Source organism: Poecilia mexicana, unplaced genomic scaffold (genome assembly GCF_051168715.1).
Source record: "Poecilia mexicana isolate PSO_F unplaced genomic scaffold, ASM5116871v1 scaffold_20, whole genome shotgun sequence".
NCBI lineage: Eukaryota > Metazoa > Chordata > Actinopteri > Cyprinodontiformes > Poeciliidae > Poecilia > Poecilia mexicana.
Window position 1 is genome coordinate 15,232,298 of NW_028263389.1, and position 27,909 is coordinate 15,260,206.

At 39.8% G+C, this 27,909-nt stretch overlaps 2 protein-coding genes across 3 annotated transcripts in view; both read right to left on the reverse strand.

Annotated features, from left to right (window-relative positions):
• The window catches only part of cacnb2a (calcium voltage-gated channel auxiliary subunit beta 2a), a 68,034-nt gene extending 52,238 nt beyond the window's left edge, over positions 1-15,796 (reverse strand). The window contains exons 1-2 of the mRNA XM_014982914.2: positions 15,341-15,796; positions 14,025-14,114 (exon numbers count right to left, since the gene is read on the reverse strand). Coding sequence (XP_014838400.2) covers positions 14,025-14,114; positions 15,341-15,424 — 174 coding nt within the window. The 5' untranslated portion in view covers positions 15,425-15,796. The remainder of the gene's footprint in view (positions 1-14,024; positions 14,115-15,340) is intronic.
• A 1,865-nt stretch (positions 15,797-17,661) lies between these two features.
• LOC106915371 (zinc transporter ZIP12) lies at positions 17,662-26,822 on the reverse strand. 2 transcript variants are annotated; one of them, XM_014982928.2, is made up of 12 exons: positions 26,574-26,822; positions 24,931-25,242; positions 24,616-24,823; positions 24,023-24,156; positions 23,755-23,926; positions 23,104-23,276; positions 22,461-22,616; positions 22,174-22,254; positions 20,636-20,708; positions 20,359-20,517; positions 20,076-20,263; positions 17,662-19,343 (listed from the first exon to the last, which is right to left on the reverse strand). In XM_014982928.2, the coding sequence occupies exons 1-12, from the start codon at positions 26,820-26,822 to the stop codon at positions 19,215-19,217; spliced, it is 2,034 nt and encodes a 677-aa protein (XP_014838414.2). In that variant the 3' UTR covers positions 17,662-19,214. The 2 variants fall into 2 exon arrangements, with proteins under 2 accessions (XP_014838414.2, XP_087857591.1); XM_088001465.1 differs by having other exon boundaries at positions 20,636-20,701; positions 22,137-22,254.
• Positions 26,823-27,909: the final 1,087 nt, after the last annotated feature.

Below are 27,909 nucleotides of genomic sequence, written 5' to 3' on the forward strand. Positions count from 1 at the left end.
AGTATGTTAAAGTTATTAACGTTAATTCTCAGCTGGCACAAGTGGGTGTTAACTCTGGACAACGGTCAATCATCTATTTGGTTAAAGGCCAAGCAAACCTGTGGGCTAAAAGTGACGTAACTTTGTCACTCATACGTTGGGCTAAAATAATGTTTGTCAGAATAAACCTGACTAACATTTCTTTGTAGAAAATGTAGGAAAATATGAAAGAAACAAATAGGGCAACAAGATTTAGCACACTGTTATAGAAAGTGCATATTAATTAGATTAAACTCTAATATACAGTTAAAATTAACTAAACATTAAAAAAAAAACATTAGTAATCATTAGAGCAGTTTAAATCGATTTTAAGATATATTAAGAAAATTCGAAGGCTTTCCAGCCATTATTTCACTTTTTCCAGACCAGTGAAATGCATAAAACTCAGACAGTCGTAACTGCAGCACTGTAAGTCTGTATGCAAGATCTCGTTGACATCAGTGTTTCCAGGCTGGAATCGAGCTATACGCTGCGAATACCTCCGCAGATATATATCACACTTTCCATTCCGATGACGAGATACATTATGCAATGGCAATGAAAAAAAAAAATCTGAGACATTCCTGAGGGGCCTTTGTGACCAATTAGTCGCTCGGTTTCCGGAAATTTCTACATGCTCTGGAAAAGTGAAAGAACGTGTAGCTGCTGCCAAGGAAACCCTGCTGCAGTAAACTCTGTGCTGGCTGGACTCACCTCACTGGGCGTGCTTCCCAGTGGCAGAAAAAAAAAAAAGGAATTCCAGCATACACTTTTACCATGAAAGTTCAACTAAAAAAATAAAAAAAAATCTATAGTCTGGGAAGAATTACACTAGTCTGCGTTATAACTCAGGTTTGCTTTCCACGTTGTGTCAGAAAGTGTCAAATGAGCTGGTTGAGACTAAAACATTGTCTGATGATGACACTATCTCTTGCCTATTAATGTCAGTGATGACCAGGAACAGGACGAGTGTGCATTTAAAAAAAACAAAAAGGGCAAAATAATGGCAGGGCTCTGAGACCGGCCGCTGGATCCAATTAATCTGAGCGGATTTTGCTGAGATCTCATAACCCTGATCCTGATTCGGGTTTCTGCTGCTGCTTCACGGTAAGCAGGAGAACCTTGAATACAAATTGGGGAACGAAAGCAGGCCTGCTGTCTTCAATTAGCCGACTTTCCATGAGGAGTGTCTGGGATTGGCTACCAAGTCTTTTAGACAGATTCCCATCCGGCCGGGTCTCTGTGCTCCACATTCCATCCAGAGCAGAATTGTGTTCTGCCCCATTTCAGATGTGAAACGGCGGTTTGGTGCCCCATCTTGGAAACGTGAGAAGGGGTGTCATAGACTGAGGGCTGTGTCACAGCAGCTGGAGTCCTCTGAAGTTCAGCCACGCAGTTCCCCCAGCCAACAGTCCAGCTCATTATATTAATTTCTTCATGGTTCTTGTCTGCCCAGTCATCAAACAAACACATGCTGGTAGAGATCCTCAACCACAGCAAATGCTTCTTTTCATGCAAATCCTTTAGGCATGCACTTTAACATTCTTTACTAGTGTCTCAAGATATGGGCCAGCAACAACCCAATCATCTTTTAAATTAAAGCTTGCTCAGTCGTACAGTAAACGTTGCATAACATAAATCCAAGCGGTGTGACCAAACTGTAGGACTCTGGATAGAGTTTGTCATTTTTTTTTCTTTTTAAACATCTCAGAGTGGGTTAGAGGAGAAGTACACCACAGAAAAAAATTAGAAGACACTGTTGAGGTGCTGACAGAAGTGAGTAAAAGGGAGTCCTTATCCACAGTGAGGATAATCCATATTTTACAAATATTTTACAAATATGGATTGAAAGTCCACTCAGAAAGGAAGAAATCGCTACTACTAGAGAAAAATAAAACTATGATTATGCTGTTTAAAATACACTTTCAAGGGGATATATCAGGGAATTCAAACTTGGGAACATTTTAGTCTTCCAAATGGACAATGACTCTAATCAGACAGCCAAATTAGATTCAAAGTGGCTTGAAGACAATAAATCAATGTTTTAGAGCGGCTATCAAGTCCTGAATCCGTAGAGAGTTTGTGGGCATAGAAAGGCAGCCCACAAACCTGACCCGGCCACACCAGAAGTATCAGGAGAAAGTGGACAAAAAATCTTGAAAGAAAAAAAAAAAATGTTAATAAGCTTGTGGAAGAATATCCAAAACATTTGACCCAAAGATGTGATTTGAGGGACCATCTCAACTTCATTTCTCATCTGGTTTTGAGTGTATATAGCAATAATTTTGTTAACTTTAATGCTATTTGCAGGACAGAAATAAGTGATCAGTCATGAGGGAAAAAAATAAATAAATAAAAAGCTCCATCCTTACTTTTTATCCTGAACTGGACAAGAAGTTACATTTATATTAACATCTTAAGTGCATCAAAGACTGTATGCAAAGAATGTAATTATTAGTAATTTCATTGATTAAAGCAGATTGCATGTTCATAGTAAAAACACTGAACAGCAGTAATGGCGCCATTACATTTAAAGCCTTTTTGAAAGTCTATCATGCCTTTCCAACACTTCAAACCCCAAAGCCAGGTGTAGGATAAAACTGAACAAAACAGCACAATTAAAAACCAAGTATGAATCCATGTGCACTTTGTTATCCCGTTTTATGTGATGGGAACACAGTGTTCCTGTACTCGAAGAACTACTGTCTCCATTGTTGAAATGACTCATTTTAAGCAATATGTTAAGAAAATTCAGCGTTACTAAAATGTAATCATTGTCTCAATAATGTTGGGACATTAAGTCTGTGTAGAACAGTTTTGTTGATGCCTTTGCACTGCGAGCACTTGCTCTCATGCGAGTATAAAGTTAAAAGGCATAACGAGGCCATCTAGTGGAGAACTCAAACAGTGTGAACAATTCTTCTCTGCAGTCGAAGAGCATTGGCTGAAAAGCATCTACCACTCCAGTTTAGAGAACAGAAGCAGAAAATATCTCTTCCCACAGAGAGTACAAGTGAAAGCACTTAGAGAATCTACTCAAATGACGAAAGGCTGATTTAAGCGTACAAATCTCTACAGAATGACTGTTGGGGACAAACCGTCGTGTGACATTTCTAATTTTAGACACCAGCAAACAAACAACAATAAACCAGCAGTGGCCAATAAAGTCAAAGTGTCAACTGAGCTTGTCTCTGTAATAATTAAACGTGAAGCCACTGTGTTCAAACATGTCACCATCTCATTTCTCCGTGCAAAGCCTAGAATAAATACAGAATGAAACATTTATGATGTCTGGCTGGATGCTAGAAACTTTCAGCATATAGGAGCTGAGAAAAAAAAAAAAAACTCAGCTAAATGATGCAGCATTTTGGACTCTTTCAGAATACAATCTAAAAATCGCAGAGCAGCGATTAAATCAAGAAGGAAAGCTGGTGCTTTGAAGCATGTTCTCCAATAAATTATTCACACAGCCAACCTCATCTCAGACTGTTATTTGAAAGAAAACAGATTATTAATTTGCACAGGATGCCCATTTTTGCCTTCGTCGCATTTTTTTAATTTATTTTTTAATCTTTCCTCAGGACCCCCCCCCCACCCCTCCCTGTGATAAATCAGGAGCAGAGCATCAAACTCACATATGGAAGCTCTGCTCTCCGGCGATGGCCCAGCCCACAGCACGGCATGAAGGGGACCAGGGAGGGGAGGAATGGGCGGCCGTCTCACAGACTCCCCATCAGGCAGAGGCGGTTTGCGACGCTCAGCCTCGATCCATGCGTGCGGACTTGATCCACAGCGTTGCGGACCACCGAAACACACACACAAATGCCAAGGACACACACTGCAGGAGTGAGACAAGAGAGTACAGGACTGTCCTACTCACCAGCCCCTCCACCTCATCCACCCCCCCCCCCAGTTCGGATGATTCAGAAAGTCAGATTGTGATCCTCCCCTGCCGACCCATCTCCAGACTGTTGCAGCAGGGCTCCCGCCGTCCGCCAGCGAGGTGCACGCCTAAACCGTTTACCCCACTCCAGAATCTGTCCACGCTCCAGCACATCTTTTGTGCTGCCAAATCCTCTGCAGCGCTGCTGTGCTGTGGCAGTCAGTCGCAGGCTGGCACGCTGTTTTAGCTGCAAGTAGATTTTGACCTATTCGTTGCACAGAAGTTTCTTCTCAGCAGCATGGGAGGTGGAGTTCTAAGTGTCCTTGATAGACCAATGTACGAGTCACTACGCCTCTTTGATTCACAACTCTGCTCTTACTTTAAAAGCTTTATACACATACAGATGCGCACACACACGCACACACACACGCACAGGCTTCGTGAAGTTACTTTTTTGTCCCCGGATAGCGCCTGTGTCATCACTCGGTTCTCATTTGCAATGCAGCAGCTTTCATGCATTCAGGTGTGGATGATGGGGCCGGACTGAGACGAGACGTGGCGGCTTAAAAGGCTGGACTCTGCCTTGATGTTACAAAGAGAGCAGAGCCGCAGCCCGTCCACGCTTATGCACCGGAGGGAAGTCATTTGCACACTTCAGTTGCGACTGTAGCAGCACTGTTGGTGTGAGCTGTTTTAAATCACACACACTCTTGTCTTTCCTCCCAAATGAAAGACTTTCTCCTGGTTAGTTAGTGATAGACAAAAATTACTCTGTCTCTCCTCGTTTCAGGGCTTGAAGACATACAGAGCTCTGCTAGCGTATTCCTACCCCCCTTGAAATTGATCCCATTTGAAACATCGCAACAACAAATATGCATCTTTCATGAGATGCTAAATCTTTCGATAAATAAATCATCTCAGAAATTTGAATCACAAGCTAGTCTTAAATTAACTTTGATCATGAGCAGAACAGCAACCCAGTCTCTTTCCTAACAAAAAATTAAATTCACCTGCCAACAGAAAATCCTTCACATTACTGGAGAGTTTTAGAGGCGGCTGCCATCTTTTCATGTTTTTCATGTTAGTAAATTCTGGTGTTACAGCAACTGCTCTTTTATACACATACAGTAAATAATTAATAATCACTCAGCGCATGAAAGCTGGAAAATAATATTTGAATAATTGTTTCGCATTCTCTTATACCAGGGGTGTCAAAGTCAAATGGACGGAGGGCCAAATAAAAAATTTTGCTACAAGCCGAGGGCCGGACTGATCGAATGTTCATTGAAATTTTTTTAAATGACTCATATAGTCTAGTGAACCTAATTGAACCTACTGAAAACCTAACAAATATATTCCAATATGATCAGATAAATAAAGCAATATTTTCTTATGGCTCTGTCAGTAATCTTTAATTTTCAACAGACACAACTGAAATATTTTTAAAATATAATTGGATTGAAATACAATAAAATAAAGTGCAAAAATCTATTAATCCACATATGTCAGAGTCAAGGCATTTAGATGTGTCGCCGGCGACACATCTAAATTTGCAGTACCGTAATTCCGCCACACGTAGCGCTAAGTGGAAAAATTCCAACGGTTTCTGAAAGGGGAGACGTTGCACTTTCCAGCAAGTATCGGGTTAATACGGTAACTTCGCAGCTGCAGCTGCAGAGAATGTAATTAATCCGGGGGGCACTCGTTTAATAGACGGTATATTTCGGCAATAACTTGGTGGATATTGAAAGTTCCGGTTGTTATGGATACATGGGTAAGTACATCATCTCACAGAACATTTAAAGAACTACTTACAGTTCAAATAAGGAAGATATTTTTTTTCAGACGGGGTGCCGGCTTGCTGCGGTCTGCGGGCCGGTTCTAATAATAAATCAAGATCATCCCAGGGGCCGCAAAAAACCTTCTCGCGGGCCGGATGTGGCCCGCGGGCCTTGACTCTGACATATGTGTCTTATACTATAATAAAATTAAAGTGGAAGTGGCTAAAATTGGTATCGGCAAGTCAAGGCGTTTCTGGTCGGTACGTCCCTGATAGAAAGTCCAACTATTGATTAGAAATAAATAATAAATGCTTTTGAAACAACATTTAAACAAGGCAGATATGGTCAATTAATTATAAGCAGAAAAAAAGAAGAGTTAAAATGTCATCTTAGTCTGATAATAGTTACTTCACACTTGATCATGGACATGTTAGTTGTGGTGATGATCTCTATTCTCTGTGCCGTCACACAATCCAACGTTCACTATAAAAAGGTAGCCGGAGAGCAAGCCTTTTGCATTTCTCAGAATTTATTGTTAGAAACCGTCTACTTTTTATTTAAACTGATCTAAAGTTCAAGCAATAATCTCCATCCAGACAAGAATAAATGGCGTCCTAATAATAATGCGGAACCCGTTCAGGGCCAGCTGGTGGCATTGCCATATAAACTGCAACTTAAGAAAGACAAGCGATCAAAATTCAGAGCACAGCTACTGAAAATGCTCAGCTGTGAGCGCTGTTGGCCTTTGCAGCAAGAAGGTCCTGGACAGGAGCCTTTTCTCCCTGTTCTTGAATGGATCGTCTCTTGGTACACCAGTTTTTGCAACTGGAATTTGAAGGGATGTTAAAATATAATCTTTTTTAATCAAATACACAGTTTAATGTGAACATCTGTGTCAAATCTCTCCAGGCGTATTAAAAAAAAGGGAAAACTAAAAATGTTTTGTTGTTTCTAGTACAAAGATTATGCAGAAGTGAATTAGGCTGCGATGCAATTGTTTAATTTGAGCTCAACTCAGTTTTCCTCATTAATAATGTAGGTCGTGGTTTTTGCCAAAGAAAATAAAAACAAGTAAAATATATTTTCTCTCTCTCTCTCTCTCTCTCTCTCTCTATCGAATCTGGGTATTTCTTTTCTCCTCTGACACCAGCGAACAAAACGCACACCGTCAGCTGTGACGGTTCGTGCTCATCCATGACAGTGTATCAGTATCTATATATTTCTCCAGGCTTGACGAATACAGAACCTAACAGGACCCTGGCAACGTCGTTCATCAGGGCCAAAGCTTCCTGCAGCCAATACTTCATGGGCTGACATGTGTCTGCTGTGATGAAAAGGCGTCATTATAAGCAAAACTGCAGACCTTACAGTGAGAGGGGAGCACTATATATCAGCTAACCTGTCAGAGCCTGTCACTGTTAAGACATAATCATCGCTCACCAAGTGGTGCCAATAATAACTCTGGAGAGCAACATCACAGAAAAAAAAAGCTTTCATTTTAATCACAATTTGCTTTTTTTTTTGTTTTGTTTTTTGCTTTTTTTAGAACTTAAAGGATGCATTTACTCCTGCTTTGGGTTTTGCCCAATGCATAAAATAAACAAACTCAGTCTAATCATGGTACTAATAAAACAGCTAAGATGTGTTTATTTCTCTCTGTACAATCATGACGGCATCAATTAATCACCCAGGCAGCAGGAGCAGGCTTTTAATACATGGGAACAAGTTTATTAAATTACTTCATTTTCTGATTAAAAACACCAAACTGACGTAATTAAACACACTCGTTATGGATCAGAGCGAGAGGTTCTCGCTTTTCTATGCATAACGCGTTTTTCATAGATTTTGTTTTGTTCTAGTAGCTTGTTTGAAATGTTTTGATAAATGGAAATAGCCCGCACTTGTTTAGCGCTTCAGTACGATCGGTCATTCACCCATTGCGTACCCCTGGTGGAGAGCTACAAGGGAGCCGCCGCTACTCTGGGGCAGACTGACGGGAAGTGAGGCTACCATTGAACTGACCACCATCAGCAGGCAGGGCAGGTGACATGTACTGGGGTCTGAACCAGCAACTCCGCTGTTTTCTATGACACTACATGAAGTGGCAGAAAACTGGCAAATTCCAAAAATCTTGTTGATGTTTCTGAACAACTTGATCTAACTAGATTTCTCATTTTGATGGAGATTTTGACAAGTTAAAGACTGAACCCTTTAAAAAAAAAAAAAAAACTTGTTAAAAACAAAATATGAAATTTTCCAAGCTGGACAGTAGAAATAAACATTCCCTCTTGATTTAGCTTGTAAGCAAACATAGCAAGTTACAACAATAACTTCAGCAAGTTAAACTTCAAAGAGTGCCATTTTCCCCCCTCCCAACATCTATTATATTGAGTAGATTAGGCAAATTAAGCTTAGTTAAGCACATCCCAAGCACTTAAAATCCCTTCATAAAGTGCTAAAGCTGCCTCAGTGATCTAACTGCAGTCTACAAACTTTATACTAAGCACAACAAAGTTGCTCATTACACATTTCAAACAAGTTTTGAGTGCCTTATAAAAGGACTATTTTGAGGAAAAAAAAAAAAAAATCAAAAATCTTTTAATAACCCATTGTGCTTCCAATAGATTTCTCTCACGCTCACTTTTGTTCTACATACTAAAAATCTGTTAATTTCCGTCATAAAGCGATTAAGTGATTTTGTTTTCCTACGCTGTCCCCTACTCCGGTGTCTCCCTCCTTTCCCTGTGCTGCTAATTCCTCATCAGAGTGGGGCTGTTCCTGCTGGGCTCCACTCTCGAGTGTTTCCAATCACTTCATCAGGCCACAAGCTTAGAGGACCAGCATGACTTCTCGGTGTTGCCAGATTGCCCAACTTGGTTGAAGCAATCTGATGTTAGTCATTATGCTGCAAGTGTCCTCCTGTGACTGACTTTGTGTCTTACTGTATTCTAGAAAATCCATCCCGTTGGCCTTCATTGGGTTTCCAAATTGCTTCTTCAGGATGCAATAGCAAAACCTGCACGGGATGAGAAGTTCACCCTCGCCTGTAAAGCACCAACGAAGATTTGCAACGACGTTCGAGTTAGCACGGATCAGATGCCCGTCCGAGATCAGCTGTTCATCACCTACCTCGGCTACATGTGAATCTGAAGCCGATCGCAGCATCGAAGCATCACAACTGGAATATCACAGAATTATTCACAAACCATAACTGTGATCTGCAAAGACATTGATCTCTCCCTCTCAACACCATTGTTTTATTTTTTATCTTTGCAACAGTTAGGTTAAACTGTTTGTTTCATGATGTTCCCCACATCCTCTTTCCTCTGACTGACACATATCAGGCAAACAAGAAAGGAGGTCAGCGTTTCCCTCGGGGGATTTTTCTGGATGAAAACAAAAGATAAAAACGGCCACTATCCCAGTTTTTTTTAAAGTTTTATGAAAATAAACACAACTCTAAGCATTTACTTCAGAGTTTCATTAGATTAAACTTTTGCCCTCTAAACTATGTTTAGCTTCCCTTTCCTATGAGACACTTTTGGATCAAACATGTTTGCTTTAGGTCACACAGACATAAGAGCTCCCTAGATATTAACAAATCGTCAATGATTCTCCTCCTGTCTCATTTGTACCAAAGATAGGAGCTCTGCAGTACCCTAGCAACCAGCTAATAAGTTTTAGACTAGTAAATAATTTAATTTAATCCCAAACCGATTCAAAAATTCCTCAATTTCATTGAAAGACGAGCCATTTTCAATATAAATATATTGTAGAGGCTACAAATTCGTCATATTATGAAACTGCTTCCACATAATATTTAAAATCACTTTTCGTAGGTCTGATATTTCATGGTAAACTCCCACAAAGGCCCTTTGGAAAGTAACTGATTTGGACATAAAACTGTAAGCACAAAAACCTAGGGAATACAATCAGCAGCTAACCACAGTGAGTTCCTCTGACTCGCAGCTCCCCATCCAGATGCTGAACTGCTGGAGGAGTAAGCTGCATTAGCCAAGTTGCTGGCTCTTGCCCAGCAGTGCAGGAAGCCAAAGCTAACAGAGCCGTTTGCAACCCAGAAGAAACCGAAGATGGGTGTAGGCTCTGTGTGGTAACACTGGAAAAAATGCAAGATGATGTAGAGCCAACAAAAGATAAACACAAATTTGGATCGCTGTGCAAAAAATTCAATAAAAAAGAACCAAAAAAATAAATAAATAAAAAGAGAGAGAGCTTTAATCAACTTTAAAAAGTGAATCAAGATTTTTTTTTTTAACTGAGACTGTATCCTCCACATGGAAGCTTGCACAAAGCATTACAAGAACATGCAATCCCATTACGTCGCATCAACAACACGAGTCAGGAAAACACGATACCTCTGTATCTTATATACAGAGGTACGAGTTTGAACAGGCTATGCAACGTAGGTTTCATTCGCATTTCAAGGTGTTAGACATTAATCTGATTATATGCTAGCAATGATATATTTTACCACTAGATGTCAGTCTTGTGCCACTGTGACAAATGATAAAAGTGTCCACAGCATCTTCAAGACGTCTTACTTCTGTTCTAGAATCCACAAAGATTTTGGTGCGAGGAATTAACTTCTAATCACAGAATATAAATTACCATTTGGAGTTAACACAGTCCAGAAAATAGAGAGACGCGCATAAAGAAAGAGTAAAAAAGTGTATTTTTGTTGTCTCTTGAACGTTTGAGCGACATTTATTGGTAAATGTGGTACAATAAGTAAAATTACACGGCAGTAATGCTGTAGATGGAATCATGAGACGTTTGTGAAAAAGATGGAGTGAAAGAAGCAGGAGGCGGGCAACAGAAAGTGGAAGTGGGCAACTTGAAGCAACCATTTACATCTACATAAGTGTGGGAAGAAGCAAGAGGTTAATTATGACGTAACGCTCGGAGTTACATAAAAAAAAAAAAAATCACTGATTGAACTGTGTTTCTGTGTCCTCATTTATACTGGCTAAAGCTCCTCAATAGCTGCTTGTTATGCTTATGGAAAGGAATAGGGGTGAAAAGGGAGTATTTTAGTGAATTAATGAAATAAAGTAAATATAATCAACGCAAGATTGCTACTTCTGCTTATGGGGTAAACTAAAAAGATCACAGCATATGACTTACTGATAAATAAAAGGTCAGAATGAAACTTTTGTATGTATAACCCGATCTGCTGAGCGCAGACAAACTGACATCTTAAGACAGAAGTAAATAAATAAATAGAGATAAATACAGTCTAAAAAAAGACTGACATGGCAACATTTTTCTGCTTTAAAAGGTTAGTCATTTTCTTAATCACTGCAAAGGGCAGCAATCTAATGGCTCACAGTACAGCAAAGTATCTGTTTGGATTTTGTTTGTTTTGTTCTCCGTTTCTGGCTCTCTGCCTTGTCAGCTCTGCTGTAAGAGAGGGACAATATAATGACAGTCTATTATGCATTTCATATGAAAATCAAACTTCAAAACCCAGGAGGAAGAGTCGAGGGGAGGCCGTGTCATATCTGATGTCTGCTGAGTTTTATCATTTCTAGCCATTCGCTAATCTGCCACATTAGTGAATTTCATGCTTCCCTCTGCTCACAAGCTTTCTTGTGAGTTTTACTTTCCAGTAGGACTTGGAACTTGTCCACACAGTCAGATGTACCAACACCAATTGTAATTAATCTATGTGACATAGAAGCTTCACTAATGAACTAAATAAACATTATGGTGATTTTTTTTAATTGAGTGAAAGTGTAAATGTACAGGAAATATCCAAAAATTAACATACTTTTAGCCTTTTTACTGCTCACAGTCACTTTTCAGGCTTTCTAGAAGTTTCACAGCTTCAACAGACCATTGGTGACATTTTACTGACCAGAGGGAAAATGTAGTATGGCTCTTTATATTGTTGAACCTATTAAAAAATAAATAAATAAAAACATTGTATGTATTTATAGTAAAGTTGGTGACAATTACTTTGATTAGCTCTTACTTACACTCAAGAACTGAGCCAACCACTGTCCTTGTCAGGGAAGCTATGGTACCGATCTCCAATGATCAATCATCGAGAAGCATGTTGCCATTCCAGCCAAACCACACACACAGTCATGCACAAACACACTCACTTCTGAAAGCAGTTTAGGGAAAATCAAAGTTGGAGCACCAGGAGAGGATATGAATGCTTTATAAGACCCAGATTTGGACCCAGGACCTGCTGGTTTCAAGATTTCAAGTATGAAGACAAAACTTCATCATGAGTCCATGATAAATATTTGTGCAGTGTGAAGAACTGAAACAAGGTACCTTAAAAAAAATGGATGGGCAAGCCAGTAACACACATGCTACATTCTGGTACCTTGCACTTTGACAAGTGAATGCCAAAGTTTGACTCGATTTAAACAGCAAACTACACTGCAAAAGGGACTAAAGCCCTTCAGCACATCTAAAAACAGGCAGGTGCTAGCAAACCACGCAGTTCCACAGCAAAACTAATCCACCTCCACGAAAATATCAAACCATTTACCTCTGGATGTTTACATTTTCTACCAAATCTGAGTCAGTGTTGCCCTAATCCCCTCTCAATGGAGCGGTGAGCTCTAGTTAAACGCTGACCCCGCTACTCCCACGGCTGAGCAGTCATGTCTGGCATGGCCCTGCATCCTTCCCAGCCTCCTCCACACTTCCCCCCAGGGCATCGGGCCGTGACCACAGGGAGCATCTCTCATCCTCTCTCTCGCAACCAGCTCTCTGTCTCTCGGCATGAGTAATTCTGTCCTGCAGGAGCTGTTCGTGAGAAGTTAGCGGAAGTTGCAGCTGACGCTTGGGGCTGTACGGGATCGATCAAACAGCGACGCATATGAGATGTTCCGAAGACACCTACAGGTCCGAAACATTTATAAAAGTGCAGAAATAAAAGGTTAGACAGGAAGCAGGAACGTTCAACATTATTCTAAACTCTTGGTTACTGGTGGCAAGTTTTTATATATCCGATCAAAAAAGACAAGAAGACTGATTTGTGTGACTCAATCCAAGACGGTGTAAGTTTTGTGCTAAGTTTTCTTCTTTGTACAGAAAGGAGAACTATAATTCACAACAAATAAAAGGAAGAATAAGGTCAGAGCTGCCACCACAGCTGAATAAGTGTTTACATTATTATCCAAACAGAGGGGAGGTTACGGGAAAGCTTGCTATTTCTGGGATCGTCCTGCAGCAAATATGTAAAGGAGGATATTTTTGTTCAGCATACAAGGTCCTCGCTGACCTCATCTTCACATCCCCGTGCTAATAAACAGCCACATCTTTCTTTAGATGATGGTGTAAGAAAGTAAAGGGATGACCAATCCCTTCCCACTTAAGAGACGACTCCGACTGCAGGGAAAATCCTCATTTAGGAAAAGGACTGTGGGAATGGGAATGAGCTCCCAGGGGTGGTGGTGGTACAATCCGGCAATTTCTTACTAAGCAGCTTCTCTGAAGAACTGAGACGAAGCAGATGGCCGTCTAGGAGGTGCCATTTTGTTCTGATCTGCTCCGGCTTCCCGTCTCTCTGCCGCCGCCGTGCCAAAGACAAGACAACCCATGCCTCCTCCAAAAAAGGCAGAACTATTCAGCAGTGTGCATCCTCATCCCGACCTGTCCTGTCCCTTTGCAGGTCAGCTCAACAAAGAGCAGGCTCATTAAATATGTTCCCCTCAGGGTCTGCTTTATAACAAACCGCTGAGTTGAAGCTTCAGCCACACCAGAATGCAGCTAAGACGAGAGACTTCCACTCAACACAACGTACCCAGAGGTGTTTACAGAAGCCTTTCGCTGCCGTGCACATCTTCTCCGTGATGGATGATGATGACTGAGGTTGAGCTCTTGAGCTGAATTGCTTTTGCTGTCAATTTGTTTACAAAAAACCTCAGACACACACAAACACAAGTGTTGGACTCCAAAGGAAAAGAAAACGTATACAAGACATCAAAGTGCATCTCATTGAACGCTTAAGTGCGCGGTTACTGTGCAGTCCGGAAAAAGTAAGGAATCTGATTTCCGCTCTGGGTATACAAGGAAACTAATTATGGATTTTTAAAAAAAGTGTATTTGCAGATGTATTATATATAAACTTGTATCAGTCCGTCCATCCGTCCATCGCCTTACATTCTGTGAGTTTTTGCAGTTCAGTGGGGAGTGAAAACAAGTTGGCACCTAATTAATGGTGATAAAAATAAAGTTTGTATACAAAATAATGGAAACTTGTTCCCAGGTGTTGGAAAAGCACATATCAAAAGTACCCACTATATGCAAACTGAAAATGTCGAAAGGGTTTTTAAAATAAAACTTAATGTCGTAGTTACCTGCCGAACAAGGCTGTTTGTTGTAGTGTCAGAGGAAGTGCTGCCGTCGGATCCTTTAAACCGACCTTTTCTCCTGGCTCCCTTGCCAGTCTAAAGAGACAAAATGACACATATTTAAAGAAATATTTCTTCAACAAAATGAAAAGTGGCAAACCAAAGACAGGTATGAAAAACAGAAAATGCCCTCTTCAGAGGTAACTGCTTGACAGTTTGTCCTCAGATGTGGTCTTACACGTACTATTTTAAATAGCCCATCAAATCGTTGTTAACTCAATAATACAATTGTTTTCTCTCAGGTGTAACATTCGTTCAATTTCACAGAATGATGGCAATTATGTGGGTGGTCCACTTTCTCTGCAGTAAGATGAAGGGGTTGGAAACGTAGCCTGGAGCGCAAATGCTCATATGTTGTCATTAGCAACTGAATAACAGACATTTATTTCCAGCCTGCCTTTCAGTCTAGCTCACTCCCCTGGGACATGTTAAATATGCATATAAAACGAGAACACAGAGAGCTGCTCCTCAACAACCCCACTTCAGCTAAACGTCATGAGAACAAGCGCAGAAAATAATATATACCGGTAATCAACTAAACTGTTAAAACTGAAGATATTTGTCGGGGGGGGGGGGATGTCACAAACATATGAACAAACCAGTAGGAAGAGTTGAAATTTAGAAAATGTATAATTTTAAAATCAATCAAACAGTGCAATTTGGCTAGAAAAAGTAATTATTGTAGTAATAACTTTTTGAATAGGCTGACCTCTTTTTTGGGGGGAGTGGGGAATGCATTTCTACTCAGAATACCAATTAAGACAGAGGATAACAAAACCTGCAGCTAAAATACACCAGAATTTTAAATAATAGTTGTGAACCATTAACATCCACCAGTCAGATAACCAGACTGTTTTTATTGCACTTCTCAAACAGACAAATGTTGCAAGTGTGTTTTACATAAGTGAAAAACAAACTAGAATTGATTAAATACAGATAAGTTTAAAAAAACACACAAAAAAACTGTAGAGTGAAGACGAAAAGAATCAATGAAAAATGTAAACATTTTATAAATAAACTTAAGTATCGAATAACAGAAAATGTGATCCAAACTAAATTACTAAGAAATGGCACACAATTAATGATGCATTGCACAAATATATTTGACACATCGCCAGTATTTTAAGAACGTTTTCACCAATAAGAAAAACGGAAGTAGACAGGTGAGTTGTTAATTAGATTATCACCGTCTAAACTTTTTTTTTTTTCGGTAAACACTAAAAGAGCAGGAAGTTAAATTACTTTAAATTAAAACAACTTACTTGAAGCGTCGGGTGTTCCAGGGTCTCCATGTGACTTTCCGGAGGGTTTTCTGCTTTAGCTTTGGGGCTATTGTTGACGACCATTACATCACTTCATAAAAACACTGAAGAACCCTCTTTTTCTTGGAGAAATACCCCACTTGCGACCGAGACGAACGCAAACGCGCATGCCTAACACGTGCGTGCTGAGCAGGGGAGAGGAGCTGCTTGTTGCTCAGCTCTCAGCGCCAATCTTCAAGTTGGACTCGGCAGGATTAGAGGAGGAGCCACTCGGATTCCGATGCCGGTGATGATGTGACTCCTTGTTTTATTTTAGCCTTCAGCATCACAGAGCCTCCTGAGCAGCGCTCTCCTTCCCACACGGGCTGAGAGAGAGCGCTGCTGTCGCCGCTCCATGCGCCCTGTCCTCCGCCGCCCAACACCCACGCTCCTCACACTGTCATGGGATGAACTTAAACCATAGAGTCTCTCCAAAAGAGGCAAGTTTAACATTAATTCTTCAGATTAGAAAGAGCCGCGTCAAGGAGTGGACACGTTTCCATGGAACAAAAATGCTTAATTGTTTTCGCGTGAGTGTATTTCGCCGAAAGCAATAGTATTAATTTTTTATCACAACACGTCCCTAAGCTTCAACGTATTTTGAGATTGTGTGGCAGTCAGACCAACACAAAGTAGTGCATAAATGTGGAAGTGAAGGTAAAATACTTTGGGGTTCCATTTGTGTCAAAAATAACTAATGTCGTAGGGCCCTCTTCCGCTGAAACTGCACTTGTGCTTGTGCTTTCGGATGAAGACGTTTTTCCCAGACTGTATGACGGTGGTTTCAAATTGCAGTCCTCCAAGTCTAGAGACCTGTAACTTTTAGACGTGTTCATTGTCCTTTACATTTGAATAAAAATAGTAAAACAGCCTCACTGGGCCTTGAGCGTGCAAGGACTGAGGCAAATGATACACGTTTTACGTGTGTGGGGTCGGTTGGACCCCATTTCTAAACACAAGAGCTAGCATGTAGTCGAGTTCCACTGAACGCTGCTAATGAGCTCCAAAGCTCCAGGTGTGCTAAAGGTTGTCCCTTGAGGACAGGACTTTGAGACCAATGTTTTATCCTCCTGACTACCAGTAGTTCATTTTTGTCCTCTGTAGAGGACATTTCTAAACTTGAATGTCTCCCACCCCCTGCATTCTACTGAATTAATTCCTTTTGATATCTGTAGAGGACATTTAGGGCTTTTCAATGATACCACATGTGAAGGGGTGGGACTTTTGTACGTACCTTTTTCTAATTCATAAAAATGACGTTCATCAGTAATAACACATTTTATGGGAAGAGACAAAGTAAGTGCATAAAACCTTTTATTATCTTACAAAGACTGTGGGATTTAAAAAAAATGGTGATTGGACAATATTTTTTTTCCTGGTAGTCAGGACGAACTCAGCTAGTATCTGTGTCTTTGAAAGAGTCTTTGAGCATCATTTTTTTTTAGCTTACTTATTCTCAATTAGTCTTTGATCTGGACAGGGTCCAACCAGTTAAGAAAAAATAAAACTGATCAGTATTATAATGTCCACCCACTAAGCAACCTATTACTCAAGTCAAAAACATTCTTTTTTCAGATCACAGTGTGACGGATATGACAATTTTATTAATCTAAATGACTTACATTTTTTTCAAACAACACACCACAACATAGATCTATATCATATAAAACAGTCACACTATAGAAAATACAGAGAGGCTGAACTTTATGTCTTTGTTCAATGTGAGATCTATTCTTTACTCTATTTTTCTATAAACCAAAGATTATACAGTTTAGCTGGGTTTTTTTTTTATCATACTTGAATGTAAAACTAAATAAATGTCAGTCATAGACAACTGATTTTCTCATCCAAAATCCATGTAAATATATATATATATGTATTTTCTAACAAGTTTAACATGTTATAAATGATTTAAAACAAACATTTCTTGTTGAGTTAAATGTATAATTTATTTTTCTTATGCTATATCAAAGAAATCTGGAGCAGCTCTGTGAAGATCGGCTGTGAGCTGTTGCATTCTCTTTACTGTTCATCATCGCCCTCTGGTGGCTCTCGGTGCATTTGCATTATATTGCTACTAAATGCAAGGAATATCTCAGGTTGGTTTGCTTGTTGCAGTTGCTGTGACTCAGCCTGTGATAATAGCAGGATAGCATCTGTATCTATCTATTTGTCTATCTGGAAAACCATTAACATGCCAAATGATACTCCTGCACAGACATTTTCCTGAGGTTACAGATGACGTATCACACACAAATCAACCAGTCTTGTTTCTGCGCTGTTTTGTTTTCAACTTGTGACTTTCACACTCGTAAAAAGGTTAAACAAGCAATTCTTTGACAAAGTCCTGGAAAAAAATCCGTTGTACACAAGTGTCGCAGACAGTGTGAAATAATTTTTGCTGCTGAAAGTTATGGATTGGTCCTGTGTGGTTTTGTCTGAAAGCAAAAAATCCAAAGGATTATGGTCACTGATGTGGTTTAAATAAAAAAAAAAAAAGCAAAAATCTTTTTATGTTTCCTGCCTTGACTCTCTGCTCTCTCTTGTTTGTGTGCTCTCGTGCCCTTGCAGCTGAACTCTTCCGTCAGGGCTCTGCTGAGAAAGCGAGGATAGACGGCGTTGCACAACAACGTGCCCCCAGTTGAAAGCTCTTCCTTCCTCCATGCTGGCATCGGTTGCCTTGAAAAGATGCACACGTGCCAAAAAAATAGTCTTTTTCACTGCTAAAGTGCAGACTTACACACAACGCACATGGTCCGTGCTTTCCTGGAAATGCCAACGGGTGCTGGCATTTTCTAAACCAACATCGGTTTTGCAAGAATAGGAGAAAATGCTGTGGACTTCCTTCTATTGTTTGGACACTGATCGGGAAGCTGCAGTAAACGGCGTCAGCTTTTTCTGACATGATAGGCAAATAATCCCAGAGAGCACCGCCGATGGAACTGATTGTGCAGTTTAACAAAAAAACAAGGTTACAGGGTTAATCACAGACTGATTAAGAAAGAAACAAAACTTTTTTTTGAGCCCACTCACTGTATGTGATTATCACAAATTCAGTTCTGTGGTCAAATTATCTTTCACTTATTTTATTGCAGCTGATCTATTCATCTCACTGTCCTCTACCTCCTCCTCCTCCTGCAGGCCCACTTTGACAGCTGAAGAGTGTTTTGCACTGTGTGGGTCGGACTCTGTGTGTTTGTACAGTACCAGGCATTAGTCACCCAGGTTGGTGGATGGAGAAAATGAGTAGCTCAGGTGGGTGGAAATGCCCTCATATTGGATCACACAGAGACCTCGGAAAAACAAAGAACAAAGCGTCGAAGATGAGAGTAACAACTATAACAACAGAGTTTTATAAATAGCTGTAAAAAAAAAAAAAAAGCATTAATGCCTGAATAAAAGGGTCCTTCTTTATTGAAAACTTTAAAGTTTTGCCTGTTGCCAGCAGATTTGTGTAAAAGCATGGCTACTCCGGGTTCCTTTGCATTTTTAAGAAGTATGAAAAATGAAAGCAATAATGGAAACCTAGATTTAGTTTTTTTAAATTGCTTTATTTGAATAACAGTGACTGGCATTGTCTGTAGTTCAACAACACTAAAAATCAAGGGGTTAAAAAATATAAATCAAAAATATAAAACGAGTCTCAAACGTTCACAAAAATCGAGCATATTTTCACAAGCCAGCGCTCTGACTATTACACTGTGATTGAGCAATTTTCTCCAGGAAGTGGTGCTTGTATCTGTGAGTTAATCATTAACTTGGAAGCAAAAAAAAAAAAAAAATGAAAATATACAGTCGGCATCTGCCGCAATTTAATCTTGCGTGACAGCTGCAATTAAAATTTGAGTTTGTGTTCAAAGAGCGCCAGCAACAAAAGACAAGTCCAGCCCAGAAGCAAACCGAGGTTCTGCAGGAGGAACATGACAAACGGTCTGTTGGTCTTCACTCGATTCATCTCTGGAAGCTAGCAACAGAGGGAAGATAAGAGGTTAAACTTCAAACACCAGTCTGTGTGAAGAAACAACAATTGGCTCTAATTTTCTTATTGCTGCCTAATCCAATGTTTTCTCTGTACCATCTCAAGAGGAAGCTGCTGTTTAAGGCTGTGGTAAACCAAAGTTTACGTTCAGGTTGTGAAACACGGTTTCTATGTTGATAACCCAAAATTGCATTATTAAATGGTAAGGACTAAATAGATTTCTTATAGACACATTAGTGTCTGTAAGACTATAATGTTCCTGTAAAAATCACCACCACAACACTGTGGGATATATCCAATAAAACCAAAAAACAGGCAAACACAAAAAACTTTTATCAGCATCTACAAGAATGTTTTCTTTGCAGATGTATCTCATTGCACTAGCAAAGCAGGTTTTAGCCTCCTGCAACATCATTATCCATGTATTAGGGATTTTCTTTTTTTTTTTTTTACCATCCAGCTAAACATGGAAGTGAAGAATAAGTTTTTGACCTACTATTTGCAAACCTATCAACATTTTAGATAATGTATTCATGCCAATTGTTTTAAATTATATTTGTGTTATGGTTGAAAGAAAATTAGCAAAGGAAAAAAAAAAACATTTAAGGGTTTTGTACACCTCATTACCAGGGGTTATTTATAAAACTGTGTACCGTATGTTAATCCTTTTCTTATCAGAATCCAGCATCAGATTTAGAGCACATGAAAGTGCCTTACCATTTCTGCCAGGGACAAGTAGAGAAATATCCCAGCTGTGACGGAGAAGATCCACTGCTGCACATCTGTGTCTGACGAGACAAAGAGTCCGACATAAAGGCCCATGAAAGCCGTCAGGGCGCTTAGGAAGTTCATCAGCACTGCAGTCTTCACTGAGAGCCCAGAGCTGAGTAGCACCGCAAAGTCCCCTTAAAGTCAGAAAAGTGGCATATTTTGGTCATTCCTGCACATTGTTTTCTGCTCTCTAACCTCAGGGGGACAAACAGAAATGATGACCTCTCACCCATCTCGTGTGGGATCTCGTGGCACAGAATGGCCACAGTGGTTGCCATGCCGGTCTCGGCTGATGAGGAGAAAGCCGCTCCGACGACGAGGCCATCGGCAAAGTTATGAAGACTGTCTCCCACGATTACCATCACAGCCAGCACAGGAACCCCTTGTTCTGGACACACAGAGTGCGTAATTACAGCTGGTCTTCAGACAGCTGCTCTTTTGTACCAAATTACTAATTACACAGCAGGGGACTGTTTGACTCATTCTGATTTAGTTGTTTTACTTACTCTGTCCAGGAGTGCTTTCTGTATTTGTACGTTTAGGATAAATCTCTGAGCCCTCTACATCTTCCACTGAACCCTAAAAAAAAAATCGGACATTTATTATGAGTTCTGAGGCGATTTGTTTTTAACCTCTCAACATTTGAATTGCTTTCCTTTGGGCCTTCAACTTCTTTGAACCCCTTTTTTTGTGACCTGCTTATAGTTTACTGTCTGGAATGTGGTTATTTGTCTTCAATAAATCACTGAGTTAAATTGGTCACTTCAGGGGTCATGATCTCTGTAAGATTTAAACATCTAGACTAGAAAAACATGGCAATGAATTGGTAGCAAAAGGAGGGTTCAAACTTACAAAGGGAGGAAATGAACCCATATTTTAACATCCTTCACATACTACTTTTTATAATTTTAGTTTCCAACGTGCTTTATACATTGATTTCAAAATATTGAAAACCTGTTACACTTTTGATTGACTCACTCAAGTTTCTATAAATGTTTCCATGTCATGTGGACAGATTAAAATGTGAAATTATGTGAAAATATACAATTCTGTTTACTTAAAACATTATTATTATTTTTTTCCACCACTTTAGTCTTGAAGAAGACAGTTATTCTGACCAGAAACACTTACATGCATGTTTCCTTCTCAATATGTGTTTTATACCGGACGATCTTTGGTAATGTATATTTGGCAGCAGATTGTAAAACAAAACATACCAAGTCGTTAACATGCTTTTATTGTGACATGTACCTGCAAAATATTTTAATGTACTTATTGATATTACATTTTAGTAGGACTTTGACTATGTTAAATATGTTTTCCAACGCACATTGAGGTCTAAGAAAGAGAAAAAAAGAAAAAAAACAAAAAACGTTAGTGTTTCCAAGCATTGATTCCATTGATTATGACTTCGATATAAATTTAGAGTATCGGTTTTCAGAGCATGAAGTACTTTCAAATTAAACAAAGTTCTCTGTTCTTTCATTTGATCCAAGTTTGAGATTCCAAAATCAACCACAATGAATTGAACGTCAAAGATGAACCAAAACATATTTTCTTGAAAAAAAAAAAAAAAAGGGTATCTGTGCAGTAAACATATAGATTTTTTTCCTGAACATTGATGCTTTGTTTTTGTTTTCATTTGTTTTTTTGGACTTGTGTCTGTCCAAAAATATTTTCAAGTAGGCACTCAAAGGCCTCCTTTCAATTCAATTCAAGCTCTCTGGAAAATGTAATCCTTCATTGTCCAACATCCTACTTGCCGTGTTTCTTTACTCCCTCCCACACTGCTTCACGTCTACAATTACATAACAACAGAGGAGGAAAGATTCAAGGGGAATTTAGTAGAGCAAATATTTATTTTTATTTGAGTTTATTTGTTCTCTGCAACTTTTGTAGTATAATTTTCTGAGCTGCTTTGTCATGTATCCCATCTCTTGTTCTACAAAAACTTAAATAGAAGGGCAGATAACGTGAATGAGGGTGTTCTGCCAGGAGTCCTCAAACTACCCGTCAGTTCATTCGGGGCTGCGATGAGACTCACCAACTGGATGGTGGAAATGGATTTGCTCCTCTGAGACTGACCGTTACAGTTCAGGTCTAGGGGAAGGTCGCTGCAGTGACCCTGCGGACAAAAGAAAATCAGGCGACCATTGTCACTCAACATGCAAAGTCATGACAAAAGTGTTTGTCTTTGCAGGACTCTCACACAGCTTATTTAAAAGAAATCAGTCAGCGTTTTAGTCGCTTTCCTGTGATAATCTGTGGTTGAAGTGTCTTTCTCTGTGTCAGTAAATCTGAAATGTAGGCTCCAGAAAACAAAACTCTTACGTGACCATGAGAAGGGGCTAAAAAGGAAAATATCCTTTCAATGAGAAAAAATCCATAAATCCCAGCAATCAAGCCCAAGATCTTCCACAGATAGTCTTTATCCTCATTGGAGAGCACATCATCATGACTGTGAGTGCTGTCATGTAGGGCAAGAATCTGCAAAGGACATGAAATATGCACATTTAAAATTTAATTCACAAGTAAGATGTGTCATGGATTATTAGGGACCCTTTGCACTGGATTTGAACTATCAAATCATCTCCTGGATCTCAACATACCATTTGAACATTGTTGACCTTACTGCATTCAATACTCAAATTTTGTTTTCCTCTTGTCTTAACAATTTCACCACTATGTTACCATCCGATCTGCAAAATGTCCCACAATCTATAGACTTTGAATTGAAATTTGCGTCAAATTAAAAAACAGTCACTTTTTCATTTTTGGTTGTCAGAAGAAGAGAACAAAGGATACACAGATTCATTGGTGCCAAAGTTGGGAAGCTCTCACACTGCTTTGCACATAAAAGAGACGCCTGCAAACTTCATCCACGTTCCGTTGTTGATTTACTGTATGTTTCTGTGTCATGGTGCAGGCACTATCCAGTGTGAAGGGTCTTGCCATTGCTTCAGGGATTTCTTACTTGTGGAATAAGGTGCAGGAGAGCATCACCTGAGAGGGTTCCCACTGCCAAGCCCACAAACAGCTGCAGGATGAGCGTGTAGGTCTCCTGACAGGAGTTGAAGAATAGCAGACAGATCCCAAACATGGATCCCACTGTGATGATCAGGACGGCAGCTGTGCTGTAGCCGTACTCTACAGGAAGGAGGAAACTCTGTCTAGATTAAAGGTATAACATATTAAAAACACATTACAGAATTAAACAGTTTGAAAGAGGAAAAATATTTTGCCTACATTGGAGAAAGAGCTTACACCGAATTTTCACTCAGCAACACCTGGTAACATTAGTGTGGTGTATTGACTGACTGGAAGAGGAATCAGTTTTTCAGTATTGAAACAGCCTGGTCAGAATTGATCGAGCTAATGATTCCAATCGGCTGAAATTAGAAATGTGTGCTATTTTGCCAAAAATATTAAAGGTATTACCAACTATACTGGAAGTAGAATAAATCAAACTGATATTTTTTAAAAGGAGAAGCATGCTACACTGTTGAATCTTCAGATTCATTATTGTGAAGTTTTATTCTTTTTCTTTAAACAACCTTACAACTTAAAATCGGTCATTTGAAAGGATTGTGATGTTACGAAATGAAGCATTATAGGACTGGCTTACTCTCAATAGCAGTAGGCACCGACCCTCTTGAATTTTGCTGTAGTGACCCACAGGCGTTGCCTAGCAACTGGTGAACGATGGCAGGACAAATTTGCTGGAATTGCTCTTTGGAAATGGATAAATGAGGGTCAAGAGCAAAAATATCCACCAGCTGGTTGGCTGAGAAACACACCTAGTTGGGTGAAAAAAAGAGAGCAAAAACAACAAGTTGATTAAAGAATTTGAAATCAGTTTTAAAGCGATACTGCCCTATGATATTAAACCTCACCTGTGTCCAATCTCCACCAGTGTTGTGGCTAAAGTTTTGTGGCAAATGCGAACTTTGTTTGATGCCCCTCTTCTTCTGTTTGTAAGAGTGCATTGGTTTTCCATCACCTAACCGATGAAGCAGCTCTTCCAGGTCTAGGTAGAGATATGGTCAGAATGCAGCATTGGTTCAAACTTATTACATGTCGCCAAAGATTTGTGAATAAGAAGATAAGGTGGGAGAAATTTGTCTTGAAAGAGGGGACAGGAATGGGCAAAACAATTACGAATAAATGCATTAAACTGAAGCGATCAAATCTGGATCAACACCAAGCAATAGTGAAATAAAAATGTGCCACCATCAGTGAGGATTTGGCGCAGAAGGTAAAGAGAAGAAAGGTCAAAACTGTACATAATTCTTTTTTCTAAATATAATAGTGAACAAAAGCCTTTGAAACGTATATGTTCTATGAGCCATATAACAAGTGAATTAATACAATCATTAAAATTGAAGCTATGACTACTTTGCACTGAAACGGTGCACTTTCTTTTAACCAAAAGCATTAGGTAAAAACTTATGACATGATGGTGTTTATGGTGTTTTCTTTCACTTACCTGCGATCTTTAGGTTATTAGAGCAATTTAGCGACTGGAATATGTAATCTATGAAGAAGTCGGGGGATGGGAGGCTCCTCGGTGCAAAGCAGTGTCCCTGCAGGATGTTGCTGACTATAGCTGCTGCTACTTTGGGAACGTCTGCCACTCTTGCACCAGGATTTCCATCTACGTCCACCTCTTCGAGAAGACGAGCTGAATGAATGCACTGAAATCAAATATAAATTATTTACATAGACATTTGCACCCATTCTGATAACATACATCTGTTTAAAATAAAAAAATAAAAAACGCCAGAAAAACAAGTTGCCCTACTTGGAAACCACGCATGTCCTTGTTGGAGGGATTGTAGTGCTGGTTGATGAGCAGCAGAATGCTCTCTGTCTCGCTGTGTGACAGGAACTGATGGTTTTCATTTGGATTCAGGCTGGTGAAATGCAGCAGGTAGAACTGCAAGTTCACAGATGAGGAGGGAAGGGCTGGTGGAGGGCCGGTGTTTGAAACACACAGATCCTTCAAGTTAATTATGTAGTACAGCAGGACAGTTGAGATCTTGTGGTAATCTTCCTCTGTCAGTTCAGTCCTGTCATCGTCCAGCACTGAGAGGGCCACGTTTGGTGTCAGGCACTGCAAGGAGAAATACAAAGAAAGATGTAAACCATCAGGCCAGGAAGTTTTTGTCTTTAGTTTCTGATCTAAAGAGTTAGCCTGATAAGTGTTAGGACACTGCAACTTTTGAAGAAAATGCAAAAAGCCCAGTTTGACCCACCAACAATGTCTAAATATTTGCAAAGTAGGTAAAACTCTGCTGTTAGTCCAAATCTGCAGAGGAATTTGCTTTATTGAATTCTAAATCTTACTTTCAAGGCACAAAAGGGACATAATCCTATTGACAGCCCAACTGGCCAAACATGCACCGCTTCTAAATCCATTTTATTAGGTCAAACCGAGCAACGTTAAAGCCACTCAGCATGAAAGGCCCAGAGAGGTCAAGAGCTCAAGCCTCTGCACTTGCATTCCCAGCCATTAACTAAAATAAAACAAACATAAACCAAGAGTGAAGACTTAAGTATTTAAAATTCAGCATAAGTCAAACTAGTGAAAGGCTTTGATAAACTGACAATCTATATGTTTTTTTGGTTTCATTGCAACGTGAAATTGGTGACAAATCTTTGAGTTAAGGTAGTCTGGAGCACCATCATAGGCCTAAGCAAGCTAATGAGAGTTTCTGTGCTTCATTAGAAACCCTCACTGTTGAATACTAAAACAATCAGCGATTATAAGATCCCTGTTTGGCAGAAAAAATAGAATGAGGGCAGGATTTATTGTGAATTAGCAAAAAGCCCAAAGCATCATGCAGAGGGAGGGGTTTTGAAGGACTACATGTGCCTGCAGAGCTGACTGATTGTGATGAAGCCAAATCATTTGCAATCATTTGTTTAGGAGAAAAGTTGCAAACTGTCATTTGATAAGGCAAATGAGACTTGGCAACAGTTCTAAGAGTCACATTAGGTGAGTCTGATAAATGCATTCATAAATCTTTCAAAACTCCATTAAATGGTGGATTTGTTAAGGTAAATATTTTTTTTATTGTGAGTCCAAAAATAAATGACAAACTGATCATTTCTGTTACTGTTCATATGTCTCGGTTTACTTAATCAAATTACAAGTGCTGGATCATAGGGGTTTACAAGTTAAGTGTGGGCCACAAAAGACTTCCAGAAAAATGTTCCCAACAGAAAATGTCCCAAACCCCTGAATTCGATCAATTAGAATGGCCTAAACAAAGTCCAGACCGAAGTCCATTTTGTGAGGCTGATATAGAGGAAATATAATTTTTATCTGCAAAGCGTTGTACTTTTCCTGGAATATGAAATGAATACAGCACAGTCTGCACTGTGCTGTCAAGTGATTATCAAATATCGACAGAATCATAAAAAGAATAAGGCTGGCCTTACTTTCTCACATATGTCCTGTGTGAAGCCTGTCCTCTCAGCACAGTGCACATCCTGGAGCAATTTAGTGATCAGTAGTCCAGTCCTGTTCTTCTGGAGTGTAGGTTTCTCATCACTCCCCAAAGGTAGACCCAATGTCCTAAGAGTCTCCGGCAGATAGTGCCAGTCCTGTGCTTTACCTCCTGTGACTCTCCCCAGTTCACAAAGATGCAGCAGGAGCACCAGACATGGAGCCGAGCTCCAAAAGCGCATGTTCCCAACAGCGTAGATAGCCTTCCTCAAGCCCCGAGGACAGGGAATAGGTCTAACCAAGACAGTGATGGATAAGAAACATAGACAAGAAAATCAAGAGACGAAAAAGTCAAGTTGAGCAGATGGAAAACGAGATCTCAGCGGGCACCCTTGAGTCGAACCAATCCTTACAGTGCTACGTAGTTAGTTAGTGAAAGCCTGGGCCTCTCAGCCCCAAACAAAAGGATTAGCGCAAGCAAGTGAAAGAGCACAGGGCACATAGAAGGGGGAAAGAACTGGCTGCTTTGCTGTCGAGAAACTAATTAGTGTTTGAAGACAAATGAGGACAGAAGGAACAAATAGCTACACAACAAATACACGACACAAAGCTGCTCTATTGAGGTGATGTGCAGCCTTTGGGGTGGGTTGATTCCTTACGATGTACTTTAAATCTCATCCTTTTTTCACTGTGCTTCATACTGGCAACAGGTAAATACATTTTGTGGATCTAATGTGTCTCTCCCACTTTGGGAGCAGGCTTGAGTGAGCATTTCTTACTTTTTCATGATCTCTGACTCATCAAAGATAAAAAAAAAAATACATAGCAAGATACAGCAGGCTTTCTATGATCCTCCCACGTGGGAAACCCTGCAGGTCGAATCAGCACAGCAGCAAGAAGATTACTTTTTTTTTCTTTTCTAAAAAGCGATCCTGAAAAACAACACTGACACCTGGCACATCAGACTACCAGAGTGCTCTGCTCTTCACAGCTGCTGCATCCAGCTTTGTTTATCTCCGACAACAGATTGTCTTTGTTGGATCAGCAGAAGGTTTATTTTGCGAGATTTTTTTTGAGTGTCAGTGTAGCTGGTAGAGCTGTCTTGGAAGAAAAAGAGTTTGACTCAGTCCCTGAAGATTAGCTGTGAGAGCTTTAAAGGGGTCACAGCTTCATTTGCAACATTCAGACTAGTAGTGGGTGTGAGATCATGGTAGTTGTGAGCGAATTACTAACGCTACAGTTTATAGCCTGGCTCAGATCTGCACTGATGTTTAAAGAAGATCTGATTTTAGTTGTGTAAAGTTCAACATTGTTACAGATTATACTTTC

Excerpts from the sequence above, each read along its gene's own strand:
- LOC106915371 (XM_088001465.1), bottom strand. The coding sequence starts at position 26,822 with ATGCGCTTTTGGAGCTCGGCTCCATGTCTGGTGCTCCTGCTGCATCTT. Across the intron at positions 25,243-26,573 it reads CACAGGACATATGTGAGAAA|TGCCTGACACCAAACGTGGC; the intron begins GTAAGGCCAGCC and ends TTCTCCTTGCAG. Across the intron at positions 22,255-22,460 it reads TAGCCCCTTCTCATGGTCAC|GGTCACTGCAGCGACCTTCC; the intron begins GTAAGAGTTTTG and ends TTTTGTCCGCAG.